Source organism: Octodon degus, unplaced genomic scaffold, assembly GCF_000260255.1.
Source record: "Octodon degus isolate 3935 unplaced genomic scaffold, OctDeg1.0 scaffold00072, whole genome shotgun sequence".
Lineage (NCBI taxonomy): Eukaryota > Metazoa > Chordata > Mammalia > Rodentia > Octodontidae > Octodon > Octodon degus.
The window spans coordinates 1,744,102-1,756,095 of NW_004524648.1; the positions used below are offsets into that span (position 1 = coordinate 1,744,102).

At 53.8% G+C, this 11,994-nt stretch overlaps 3 protein-coding genes across 6 annotated transcripts in view; all 3 read left to right on the forward strand.

Annotated features, from left to right (window-relative positions):
* The window catches only part of Prpf8 (pre-mRNA processing factor 8), a 34,732-nt gene extending 30,366 nt beyond the window's left edge, over positions 1–4,366 (forward strand). Inside the window, exons 36-43 of the mRNA XM_004635345.3 lie at positions 70–243; positions 476–669; positions 1,527–1,766; positions 2,045–2,186; positions 3,102–3,242; positions 3,354–3,493; positions 3,590–3,792; positions 4,047–4,366. Coding sequence (XP_004635402.1) covers positions 70–243; positions 476–669; positions 1,527–1,766; positions 2,045–2,186; positions 3,102–3,242; positions 3,354–3,493; positions 3,590–3,792; positions 4,047–4,201 — 1,389 coding nt within the window. The 3' untranslated portion in view covers positions 4,202–4,366. The remainder of the gene's footprint in view (positions 1–69; positions 244–475; positions 670–1,526; positions 1,767–2,044; positions 2,187–3,101; positions 3,243–3,353; positions 3,494–3,589; positions 3,793–4,046) is intronic.
* A 599-nt stretch (positions 4,367–4,965) lies between these two features.
* On the forward strand, positions 4,966–8,011 carry Rilp (Rab interacting lysosomal protein). 4 transcript variants are annotated; one of them, XM_023719928.1, is made up of 8 exons: positions 4,966–5,382; positions 5,451–5,544; positions 5,643–5,749; positions 5,840–6,025; positions 6,276–6,421; positions 6,768–6,890; positions 7,493–7,598; positions 7,787–8,011. In XM_023719928.1, the coding sequence occupies exons 1-8, from the start codon at positions 5,155–5,157 to the stop codon at positions 7,982–7,984; spliced, it is 1,188 nt and encodes a 395-aa protein (XP_023575696.1). In that variant the 5' UTR covers positions 4,966–5,154; the 3' UTR covers positions 7,985–8,011. The 4 variants fall into 4 exon arrangements, with proteins under 4 accessions (XP_023575696.1, XP_004635403.1, XP_023575697.1 ...); XM_004635346.2 differs by having other exon boundaries at positions 7,493–7,576; positions 7,840–8,011; XM_023719929.1 differs by having other exon boundaries at positions 7,840–7,963.
* A 646-nt stretch (positions 8,012–8,657) lies between these two features.
* Scarf1 (scavenger receptor class F member 1) overlaps positions 8,658–11,994 on the forward strand; it is a 15,326-nt gene continuing 11,989 nt past the window's right edge. The window contains exons 1-4 of the mRNA XM_004635473.3: positions 8,658–8,807; positions 9,126–9,187; positions 9,422–9,523; positions 10,463–10,898. Of these exons, the coding sequence (XP_004635530.2) occupies positions 8,674–8,807; positions 9,126–9,187; positions 9,422–9,523; positions 10,463–10,898 (734 nt within the window). The 5' untranslated portion in view covers positions 8,658–8,673. The remainder of the gene's footprint in view (positions 8,808–9,125; positions 9,188–9,421; positions 9,524–10,462; positions 10,899–11,994) is intronic.

Consider the following 11,994-nt stretch of genomic DNA (forward strand, 5'->3'; position numbering starts at 1 on the left):
CTTAGTTCACTGAGCTATCTCAACAGCCCCAGAGTCTGGTTTTTAATCTTGGACTTGCTCTTGCCTTAGGTACATTTGCTGGACTTCCCCAACATTGTGATCAAAGGATCCGAGCTCCAGCTTCCCTTCCAAGCTTGTCTCAAAGTGGAAAAGTTTGGGGATCTTATCCTTAAAGCCACTGAGCCTCAGATGGTTCTCTTCAACCTCTATGATGACTGGCTCAAGACTATCTCATCCTACACGGTAAGAAGTAACCCTAAGAAGAGTCTCTAGGATCAGTGGATTAGGTCGGTGAAGATACTGTGCTTTAGGGTTCCCTGTAGCCCACTTATTGGGCAGAAATTCTACTGACTGCTGAAGGGATCGGATTTGAGAATTTAAAACCAGTTCTTGAGTTTTCTGAAACAGTGTGACAGAGAAAGGGTGAAAGCCTCAAGCAGCTGACTTCCCTCTGTTCTTCCAAATCTCTTCCCAGGCCTTCTCCCGTCTTATCCTGATTCTGCGTGCCCTGCATGTGAACAATGACCGAGCAAAGGTGATCCTGAAGCCAGACAAGACGACTATTACAGAACCCCACCACATCTGGCCCACTCTGACTGATGAGGAGTGGATCAAGGTGGAGGTGCAGCTCAAGGATCTGATCTTGGCCGACTATGGCAAGAAAAACAAGTGAGGAGGGCAGAGGGGCTGGAGAGCCAAAAAAGGGTGAAGTGGGTGGCACTGTACTTGAGTCCTGAGGTTTGGAAGCATTTAGGCTCAGAAGTTTCTTACGTGGTGTAGGCACTGATTTTTAGGACTTCAGTCTGACGCTAGCCATTGTTTCTCTGTGTGGGTTTTCTTTTCGTTTCTTTTCTTTTTTTGCAGTACCAGGGATTGAACTCAGGAGGCTGTGCTTGACAGGCAGGTGCTTATTCTACTGAGCTATCTCCCTAACCCTATTGTTTTCTTTTTTCTTTTCTTTTTTTTTTTTTTTTTTTGGCAGAACTAGGGATTGAACTCAGTCCCTTGCACTTGCCAGGGAAGTGTTTATTCTACTGAGCCATCTCCCCAGCCCCTCCTATTGTTTTCTTTTTGAGGAAGGTGTTTCTTCGGTGCCCATATATTACAGGGAGTTTAAATGACCAGGCTTTAAGTACCCTTGCTGTTAACACGCGAATGCCCCTCCCATTCTCTCCCACCCTCATAGCGGCCATAAATACCCATAGATGTCTGAATACCTTTTAGGGTCACAATACTACTTCCGACTGGTTCTCATTTTTGAGAATGGTCCTGTGCCAGGTCATTTTTTTGTGATGGGAAAGTGGAAGATATGGATGCGGAACAGCTAGTAGGTACTCATTCAGGGTGTGGTCTGTTCACATGTGATGAGTCTTAGAAGTATTAGTGCATCCCCACTCCAAGGTGTCACCCCAGGATTATCTGAGCAGGAGTATGAACTGCCCTTGTATCAAATGATAGCCTAGCTATGAAGGCAAAAGTGACTAAGGGGATGGGATCCTTGAGTAACTAATTCACTGTCCCCACAGCGTGAATGTGGCATCACTGACACAATCAGAAATTAGAGACATCATCCTGGGAATGGAGATATCAGCGCCATCCCAGCAGCGGCAGCAAATAGCAGAGATTGAGAAGCAGACCAAGGAACAGTCCCAGCTGACAGCAACACAGACCCGTACTGTCAACAAACATGGTGATGAGATCATTACCTCCACCACCAGTAACTATGAGACCCAGACTTTCTCATCAAAGACTGAATGGAGGGTCAGGTAATGTGACGAGCAGAAAGGCAGGGATGAGCTAGGCATGGTGGCCCACGTCTGTAATCCCAGCACCGTGGGAAGCTAGGCATGGGGTTTTGCAAGTTTGAGCCCAGCCTGGGCAAGTTATCGAGAACCTGTCTCAAAAATAATAAGGCCTGGAGATCTACTGAAGCTCAGCATAGAGGGCCTAGGTTCAGTCCCCTACGGCAGCAGAAGTGGAAAGGCCTGCCGGGGGCCAGAGGTGTTTGGAATGGGACATGTTAATATTCCCTATTTGTTTTTAGGGCCATATCTGCTGCCAACTTGCACCTACGGACCAATCACATTTATGTTTCATCTGATGACATTAAGGAGACTGGTTACACCTATATCCTTCCCAAGAACGTGCTTAAGAAATTTATCTGCATATCTGACCTTCGTGCCCAAGTGCGTATACTTAAGTGAACTGTACTGTCTGCCCATGTGTGTATTATGTGCCTAAAAGTCAGCCGGTGTTTCCTTAAACTTGATGTGCTGGTTTCAAATTCATGGATAAATAAAGACAGAACGACAGCCACAAGAGGCTTTGGTGCCCAAGAGACTGCAGTATGTTTTATAAAGCAGTATTGGCTCAGAAGTTACTGGGAGAGGGTTCAGGGATGTATCTCAGTGGCACAGTACCTGCTTGGCAAGTGTGAGATCCTGAGTTCAATTGCCAGAAACCGCACCCTACTACCACCCCCGTAAAAACACAAAACCATGATCAAGTAGTAATTTCTGACGAAGGGTATTACAAAAGACAAACTAAAAACAAGAAAGATTGCTGTAAGTTTGAGGCAAGTGTGGGCTGCATAAGGGTTGAAGGCCATCCTTAAGTAGAGTGAGATCCTATCTCAAAATAAAAAGTAATCAGGAGGGGCCGGGAGACCATTACTTTGTCAGATTTGAAGACTGCTAGTATCCTGTGTGAGTGAGTTTATAGGAAAGTTTGTCTTTGTTGATAGTAATGTAAAATTAGAATACCACCTAGTGCTGTTTTTCCAAGTGTGTATTCAGCCTATGGAAATTCAGTACGCTGTACACTTGCTTATGGACAGTGTACTCAGTAGTTAGCGATGGGGGTGTTTGTGAGCAGTGCCCACCCTGGGACTGCACTCAGGAGGTTGTGATACTGGAAGTCCAATGAGGTCGTGAGGTCCGAGTGCAACAGGTACTCCTCCAGGTGACTCTGACACAAGGAGTTCTGGCACATTTTGAGAATTTTTATTTTACTTCTTGGAGTTGGCAGGAAATACAGGCTGATAGCCCAGACTGCCTGGTTTTAAGAAAAATAGCTTTGGTTCCTGATGCCCCTCCTTTCAGATTGCAGGATACCTGTATGGGGTGAGTCCACCAGATAACCCCCAGGTGAAGGAGATCCGCTGCATTGTGATGGTGCCACAGTGGGGCACACACCAGACTGTGCATCTGCCTGGCCAACTGCCCCAGCACGAGTACCTCAAGGTGAGTGGGGTGATGGGAGTATGGGGGCTGCCACCAGAGAGGCTCTGGGAAGGCGGGCATGCTACTCATTGCTGAGTTTTCTGAACAGTTCTTACTGCTCTTTGCCCATAGGAGATGGAGCCCTTAGGTTGGATCCACACTCAGCCCAATGAGTCCCCCCAGCTATCGCCCCAGGACGTCACAACCCATGCCAAGATCATGGCTGACAACCCATCCTGGGATGGTGAGAAGACCATTATCATCACTTGCAGGTAGGCTTGGGCCCTGTGTTAGAAGTGTGGTCAGGCAGGTACTGAGGCCAGGGGTGGGAATGATGGCCTGAGCGCTCATCCTGTCCTCTCTCTCAGCTTCACCCCAGGCTCCTGCACGCTGACAGCATACAAGCTGACCCCCAGTGGCTATGAATGGGGCCGCCAGAACACAGACAAAGGCAACAACCCCAAGGGTTACCTCCCCTCACACTATGAGAGGGTCCAGATGTTGCTGTCAGACCGCTTCCTCGGCTTCTTCATGGTCCCTGCTCAGTCCTCGTGGAACTACAACTTTATGGGTAAGTAGGCTTTTTTTTTGTGGAACGAGGGATTGAACTCAGGCCCTTGCCTGCTGATTCTACTGAGCCATCTCCCCGGCCCTAGTGGGCTGTTTTTGTTGGGAAACACAGTACAAAAGTGGTGGTGAGGTAGGGATAAGGTGAGCCATCACTCTTAGCACTTGGGGCCTGATTGCCTTGGAAAAGACCCAGCGGCCCAGGTTAGGAGAGGCAGGTGGACTCTTGTTAACATTTGATGTTTATTTCTCCCCTAGGTGTCCGGCATGATCCCAACATGAAGTATGAGCTGCAGCTGGCAAACCCCAAAGAGTTCTACCATGAGGTTCACAGACCATCCCACTTCCTCAACTTTGCTCTCCTGCAGGAGGGTGAGGTCTACTCTGCAGACCGGGAGGACCTCTATGCCTAGTATTTCCCCTCCTGCCTAAGATTCCCCAAAGGTTGGAACCCCTTTCCCTCACTTGACAGGCTGGTGACATTCAGCAGCTTGATCCCTTTTCCCTCTTGTTCTGTGCTTGTGTTGATGGTGTGTAATTGTGAACAAAATGTTATAATAAATTTTGTATAAATAGGAGTTGAGGGTGATGATTGTGTCCCTGTCCCACCCCCACACACCCCCAGCCTAAATTCTGGATTTGGAAGGCAGGGACAGAGCAGCTGTTTACACAGGGTGCTTTTCTTGTCCTTGAGAAGGTAACAAGGCCACCTCTTTTCAGGCCTTTGGGGCTAGATACCTCCCTATCTGGCGGGGGGGGGGGGTTTGGCTTACACACACTATAGCCTTTTGCAGATATGCTAGTTTCTCCGCAAAAATACTTGCAAACCATCCTCGTCCCTTTCAGCAGCACCTCAGAGTCCAGGCTGTCCTGGAGCTCTGCAGCTTGTGCTGTAGCTGTAGGGCCCGACCCAGCCCCTTCTATGAGGCTTGTCACTCCTGGCAGGTAAACAAGTATGTGAGGTGCATCTGGGCAGAGTGTTGTGGGGTGAAGGCCACTCACGGGTGTTGAACCTCATCTGCCTGAGCGCCTGCTGGCCAAGTCCACCTCCTGATTCCAAGTGCAGGGGTGGAGCCTGGACCTGTGACCATGGGGAGGGCTTGCCACAGTGACCACTTACAGCCCTGGGCCTCAGCTTTTGGATACCTGCCTGGAAGTTGGCTGTCCGGTTTCCTGTGACCTTGGGATTTGAACAGGACACAGGCCCCAGAAGGCCTAGGGCACTGTCCCCTATTCCTAGGGCCTTCTCCCTTAGTCGCTCCTCCCTTGTCCCTGATACCCCGCCCCTTACAAGTCTGTACTTCCTAGGCCGGGATTGTTTGGCACCTTCCTGCCCCAATTGAGGGTGGGAGTGCCTTTGGGGAAAATGGAGCCGAGAAGGGAGGCTCCTGGACCATCCGGCGGGGGGCCTCGCATGGCCATGGGGTCGGGGACCGCCGCAGAGCTTGTGTACCATCTAGCGGGGGCCCTGGGCACGGAGCTGCAAGAGCTGGCGCGCCGCTGCGGGCCCGAGGCGGCGGCCGGGCTGGTGCCCCTAGTGGTGCGAGCGCTGGAGCTCCTGGAAACGGCCGCCGTGGGGTCCGCCCCAGACTCGGTGAGTCGCTTGCCCCGCTCGCCTCCGCGGGGCCGGTAGACCCTAAACCTGCTCTCGGGCCTCCTCAGCTGCAGGTGTCCGCGCAGCAAGCGGAAGTGGAGCTGCGGCGGCTGCGGGAGGAGAACGAGCACCTCCGCAGGGAGGCGCGCGCCGGGCCGCAGGGTGAGTTCGGGCCCGGTTGGCACCAGGGCCCTGGCGGGCTGGGGCGCGGCCACAGCCTCGGCACCCTCGGGCCGCCGCCAAGGTTGTCCCTTCCTTAGAGGACCGCGCGCTGCTGCGGCAGCTCAAGGAAGTGACGGACAGGCAGCGGGACGAGCTCCGAGCACACAGCCGCGACCTGCTGCGACGAAGCCAGGAAACTGAGGCGGTGAGAGCGGGCTGTCGGCGCGGCGGGGGCGGGACTCTGGCGGGTTCGGGCCCGCCCACCAGCTCCCCCCTCGCCTCGCCCCGCCCCCAGTTACAGGAGCAGCTACAGCGCCTCCTGCTGGTGAATGCGGAGCTGCGCCACAAGCTGGCTGCCGTGCAGACCCAGCTGCGGGCTGCGCAGGACCGCGAGAGGGAGCGTGAGCTGCCGCAGGGAGGCGCCCACGAGGCAGCTAAAGGGCAGCAGCAGGAGCCCGAGCGGGCGCCCCCTGAGAACGTGGTGAGTGCCAGAGGAAGGCAGGATCCCTCTCTCCCAGAACTGGCAGTTGGGCCCTGGGCCGTTGGCTGTGCCGTGCAGTGGGTCCACAAGAAGTCAGAGGTCGCACACGGGTTTGTGCCCCTAGCCAGCTGCAGCCCCCCCACAGCTGCGGCATTGCTGTTACCTGCTGTAGTGTGCTTGTGCTTGCATCTCGAGTCTCCCTGCTGGGTACCTTGCCTAGCATTCCTGTGATGGCTTTGGGTTTTCCCAGGTGGCTGCCATGCAGCAGCCAGGTCACCAGGTCGAGGCAGGGCAGTGTGGCTTCAGCCGGGAGGAGCTGGAACAGATCCTTCAGGAGCGGAATGAACTCAAAGCCAAAGTGTTCCTGCTCAAGGAAGAGTTGGCCTACTTCCAGCGGTGAGGGTCTGGGAAGGCCAGGAGCCTCCACTCGCATCTGTTCTGGGGCCTCAGGTCACCCCATTTCCTTTCATTCATTGGTATATCCAGTGAGATGTGCCCAGACCCTGGGCACTGGAAGGGTATGAATGGCTCCTGCCCTCCTGGAACTTCATCCAGATGGGATGGGGCGGTACAAAGGGTCACAGGAGCAGCATCAGGCAGGGGGCCATTCCTAGGATGAGAGCCACTGAAGCAAAGGCCTAAGAAGTGTGAGCAATGCAGAGTGCTCCAGGCCTCCGGTGGAGTGTCATGGGGACCTGGGGGAGCACCACTGCTTCCTTCCTGCCCCTGCTCCTCTCCCTAGGGAACTGCTCACAGACCACAGGGTCCCTGGGCTTCTGCTAGAAGCCATGAAAGTGGCTGTCAGGAAGCAACGGAAGAAAATCAAGGCCAAGATGTTAGGAACACCAGAGGAGGCAGAAAGCAGGTAAGATGCCACCTAGGCCTGTGCTCCCACCCTCCCAAGTTCTGCTGAGCTTGCCATGCCAGCATAACCACTTACTGCCTGCCCTGAGCTCAACTGATCTCATCGCTCAGCCTGCAGACCTAGGCTCGTCACTTCTTGGACCTGCTAATCTATCCTGCTTTTCTCCCTGAGCCTGGTGCTCTACATAGGTCACCCCTTGGGCCTGCTGGCTGTGGGCTGGTCAACCCCTGAGCCTGCTGTTCAGCCTGCTGACCTTCTCTCTAGAACAACTCTCCTCCCACTGGTCCTGCCTGCTGTACACCCTGTCGGAAATCCCCACTAACACTACTTCTCCAGTTTCCTGCTATGGTTGGGTCTGTTTGTTGGAGAGGCTGCAGCCACTTCAGGGGCCTGCTGTCTGCCAAGCTACAAAGTCAAAGATTTAAGATGTCTCACATCTCCCAGCGTGTCTCCTGTCTACCTTGGGGAGAAGGGCTGGGGTAGCGGGGCCTGTGTGTCCTCCCATGCTGCTCCCGAGTGCTGGGGGAAAGGTTCAACATGAGCTGGACTCCTATTGGCTCTTGGGACCTTCATAGGCAGTCCTTGTGTCATCTCTGATTTAGTGATGATGAGGATGGCTCGTGGCCTCCACTCTCCAAAAGTAAAGAAGATGACGCCCCACCTCCCGAGTCCAGAATACAGAGTTTGTATGTTGAGGGAAGGGAAAGGGTAGGAGGGGGGTAAAGGAGGAGCCCTAGCTGCTTCTGCTCCGTACCCCCTCTTCCACACCTCTACCTCGCCTTGCTGTCCTGAGCTCTAATGACCCTCCCTCCTGCTTCCCTGTCCTAGGCCCATCAGCACCCTACAGCCTCACGCTGTTCTTTCCCTCTGTATTGTCTTTCTTTCCCTGCCTTCAGCCCATAGCCCTGACTTCTCTGGCTTCCCGTGTACCTCTTGGCTCGCCCTCTAGCTTTGGTCTGTGGTATCGGGGTGAAGCAGAGACCCCTCAAGTTGAGACCAGTGGCACCTCTCCCAGCCAGCTAGAGGGAGAAGAGGAAGCCCCCCAGCAACCTCACTTGGAGCCTGTTGGCAGCTCTCAAGCCCCCAACTCCTGAGTCGCCCTGCTCTGTGCCCAGTGAACACCCTGGTCTGAGGCCTTAGCTGCCCCAGAGGTCTGACATTAGGGCCTGGGTGGGGGTGGATGTGTGACCTCAAATGTGGACAGGCCTTCCACCTTTGTGGCCTTCCCTGGGCTTCACCTGCACTCCTAGCCTATAGCAGGTGTGATGGGCCCTCAGCTTGCCTCTCTTCCCTGACATCACACCCAAGCCTCAGGGCCACTGTAAGGCTCTTTCCTTCTGAGATTCGGGTTTCTTCATCCCTGAGAGGGAGGACTGACTGCCTACTGCCCAGGGGTTTGTGCACATGACCTGAGCTAAAGTAATAAAGCAGTTGCCCCCCAAGTACCCAGCATCTGTCCCATGTCTGTCTGTCAGTGGTCTGTGCCACCTCTCAGTCCTGCCATTGCAGAGGTAGGCTGAGGGCTCCTCACAGAGTTCTCACCTGGCTTTGAGAGTGAGGCCTGATGGAAGTCAGAGCTCTTCCCTGCCTCACCGCAGCCCTCTGCCTGGCCCACCAAGGTCCTCACAAGTGGCCTTCCTTTCTCTCATTTCTGAGTGTCTGGCTTTCCTGGTGTCCATCAGGCCCAGGGAGGAGCCTCACAGCAGTCCACCCCTCGGGGCTGGTTTCCTCAGGAAAAGCCTTGGGAGGAAGCAGGGTGGGGGTTGGGAGTTGCTAGAGCCAGATGAACCCAGGCCCTCCCACTCCACTGGCCGCCATGGGGCCGGAGCTGCTGCTCCCACTGCTGCTGCTCTGGACTCAGGGGACCCGAGAGTCCGAGCTGGATCCCAAGGGGCAGAATGTCTGCAGAGGCAGCAGGTGTGTCTTATGGGAAGGGGCTTTGGGACTAAACTAAATTGAGGCATTTCAAGAATGAGGATATGGAAAATTCACAGGGCTAAAGAGAAGGCGGTTTGAAGGGCAGCCTAGTTGGGGTAATAGAGAGTCAGAGCAGACAATGGGAAGGTTAGGGAAGGAGAGGGGACCGGTGGGGGACACAGGCTGTAATACTCCTCAGTCTGTGACACCAGGGGTAAATCTCTCCGGTAGGGCCGAGAAAACTCCCGTGCTTCAGCCAGAAGCAGAGACCTACACTTTGGGGCTGGGCTACCTCACTGACTCCCTTTTGCCCCACAGCCCCTCTGCCGAGCTGCTGTGCTGTCCAGGCTGGAAGCAAAAAGATGGCGAATGCACTGTCCGTGAGTAGTCAAGGAAAAGGGAGGACATAGTCCAGTGACAAGCCTTCCTTCCCACCCTGTTTCCCCCTGAGCCCTTGAACCAGCATCCCATGACACACATGCATCCCCACCCTAAGGGTTTGGGTGACTTTGAGGGAGTAGACCCCTAGAAATGGGGGAATCTCTTGAAGGACAGGGGGGATCCCTTGGTCATGTGTGTCCCAGCGATTTCTTCTCCACTGGGGTGTTTTTCAGCCATCTGTGAGGGACCAGACGCCTGCAGGAAAGACGAGGTGTGTGTGAAACCAGGCGTCTGTCGGTGCAAACCTGGATTCTTCGGGGCCCAGTGCAGCTCCCGTGAGTCTCAGCTGTTGGATGAAGTTGCTGGGTGCCCAGCTGGGATGGAGACATAGCAAGGAGAAAAGTAAATGGAGAGAAGAAAGCTACAGAGGAAATGGAGGCCCAGAGACAGGAAGTGATATGCTCTAGGGAGATGCCCTGAATCATCAGGTTTTGGCTGGGCATGGTGGCACATGCATATAATCTCGGGAGACTGAGGCAGGAGGATTGCTGTGAGTTTGAGACCAGCCTGGGCTACATAGTTTACAGCCAGCCTGTGCTATATAGTGAAATTTTGTCTCCAAAAAAGCCTCTAAATAAATAAATAAATAAATAAATAAACTATCAGGTTTTGCCTGTATAAAGACCCTGCTCATCAGGAACTTTCATCTTCCTCTTCACCCTCAGCAGAGATTCCCTATGATGACCCTGCTGTAACTGTACAATGGGCATAATTTTGTTCTTCCTCACATACACTTTGTGTATGGGTGAAGGGTGGAAAGAAGCCTGGGTCTGGGCTGCCTGGCCTCCCTCGCAGGAGGGAGGAGGAGAAAGGGTGCTGGGGAGCCTGGGGCAGGTACTAGCAAACTCACAGCTGGGAGGCTGGGGAAAGTAAGGCTTTTCCTATGATTCTGGTGGGCAGCAGCCAGCTGAGGTGCAAAGGAACACCCAGGTGGGGCGTTGAGTTCTCTAGAGGGAGGGAAGAAGGGCCTGAACAGAGCCACACCCACATAGGATGCTGGAATGTAAAGTGGAGGCTGGCCCAAGGCTGGGGGTTTCTGTAGTTTAGCGCGAGGCAGGAAATGAGCTTGGCCCCAGAAGGCCAGGCTGCCAGATGTTTCAAGTGTCTGTCCCTGGCCCTTGGAGGGCAGGCTGGCACCCCTTTTCCTTGAGGAAGGGGCTGAGCAAGGATCTGTGCCTGGCCCTGAGCCCGCTTTGTCCCCTCCAAAACCACAGCCTGCCCAAGCCAATACTGGGGCCATGACTGCCGTGAGACCTGCTCCTGTTACCCCCATGGCAAGTGTGACCCGGCCACAGGCGTGTGCCAGTGCCAAGCTGACCGCTGGGGAAAGAACTGTGAGTCCCTATGTTCCTGTGGGCCCCACGGACGTTGTGACCCCAAGACTGGCCAGTGCCGCTGTGACCCGGGCTGGTGGTCATCCACATGCCGCCGCCAGTGCCAGTGCAACGCTGCGGCACGCTGTGACCCAAACACTGGTTCCTGCGTGTGTCCGTTGGGCTGGTGGGGCCGCCGCTGCAACTTCAAGTGCTCCTGCCACAAGGTACCTTGTGCACCAGACACAGGCCGCTGCATCTGCCCACCTGGGTGGTTGGAGCCTGACTGCAAGCGGTCATGCACCCCCGGCTACTATGGGTCACAGTGCCGCCAAAGGTGAGCCAGCTGGGTTGGGGAGGGGGCTGGCCAGGGTGCGGGAGAAGACTCAAGTGGAAGTAGGCAAAGGTGAGTTAGGGGCATAACAGGAAGAGATGGATGTGAGGGAAAAGGGTGGGAGAGGGGCAAGGGGGACCAAATGCTGTCTCCAAAAATATGCAAGACAGAGAACAGAGGAAAACAAAACCTTTGCTGTCCTTAGGTCCAGCTGTGGCCAATCTTTTTTATCCAATTATTCTTAAAAAATATTGGTACTTCCCCGGCCTGCTACGCCAGCCTGGGGCATGCACTGAGAAGGCAGTTGAGACTGGGCATGTTGGAGCACACCTGTAATCCCAGCGCTTGGGAAGCTGAAAACAGGAGAATCACAAGTCCGATCTATGTAGTGAGACCCTGTAGACCCTGCATCCCCTGTACTAAATGCAAAAAAACCAACAAGTGTTGGTACTAACAGGCTATATGATGAAGAAGAATTCATGTACCAAAACCCAGCAAGGTCCCTTTAATAACCAATGGCCTAGCTGGGTATAGTGGCGCTTGCCTCTGAAATCACCACTTGGGAGGCAATGCGGAGGCAGGAAGATCACTGCAAGTTCGAGACCAGCCTGGGCTATAAAGTGAGCTCAAGGCAGAAAGTCACACAAAGACAAAAAACAATGTGAGGCTCTGTAAACAAGATGTGTAGAACTATACCAAAAAAGACAGATCATAAGTCTGAACAGCATACATAAATCTGAGCAGCATACCTCAGTTGTAAGTCTGAACAGTCACTAATAGGTAGGACACTAAAAGGGAGTATCTGTATCAGGTTCCATCTTTTGAAGAACCATCATCTTTTGATATCAAACTGAAGTTGAGATCTTTAGTTTCCAGGTCTCTTTATAGGTCCCTTTATTGTTGTCAAGATAAATATCATGTGGTTGGGTCCGGTAGTCCCTGAGGCTGAAATAGAGAACTTAATCCACCCTTTTAAAATATGTTTCAGGGGGCTGGAGAGATGGCTCAGTGGTCTAGAGCACCTACTTAGAACAAGCTTAGCAAAAGCATCGGGGACCGCGGTTCGATCCCCCAGCACCACATGCCAGCCAGCCCGCCC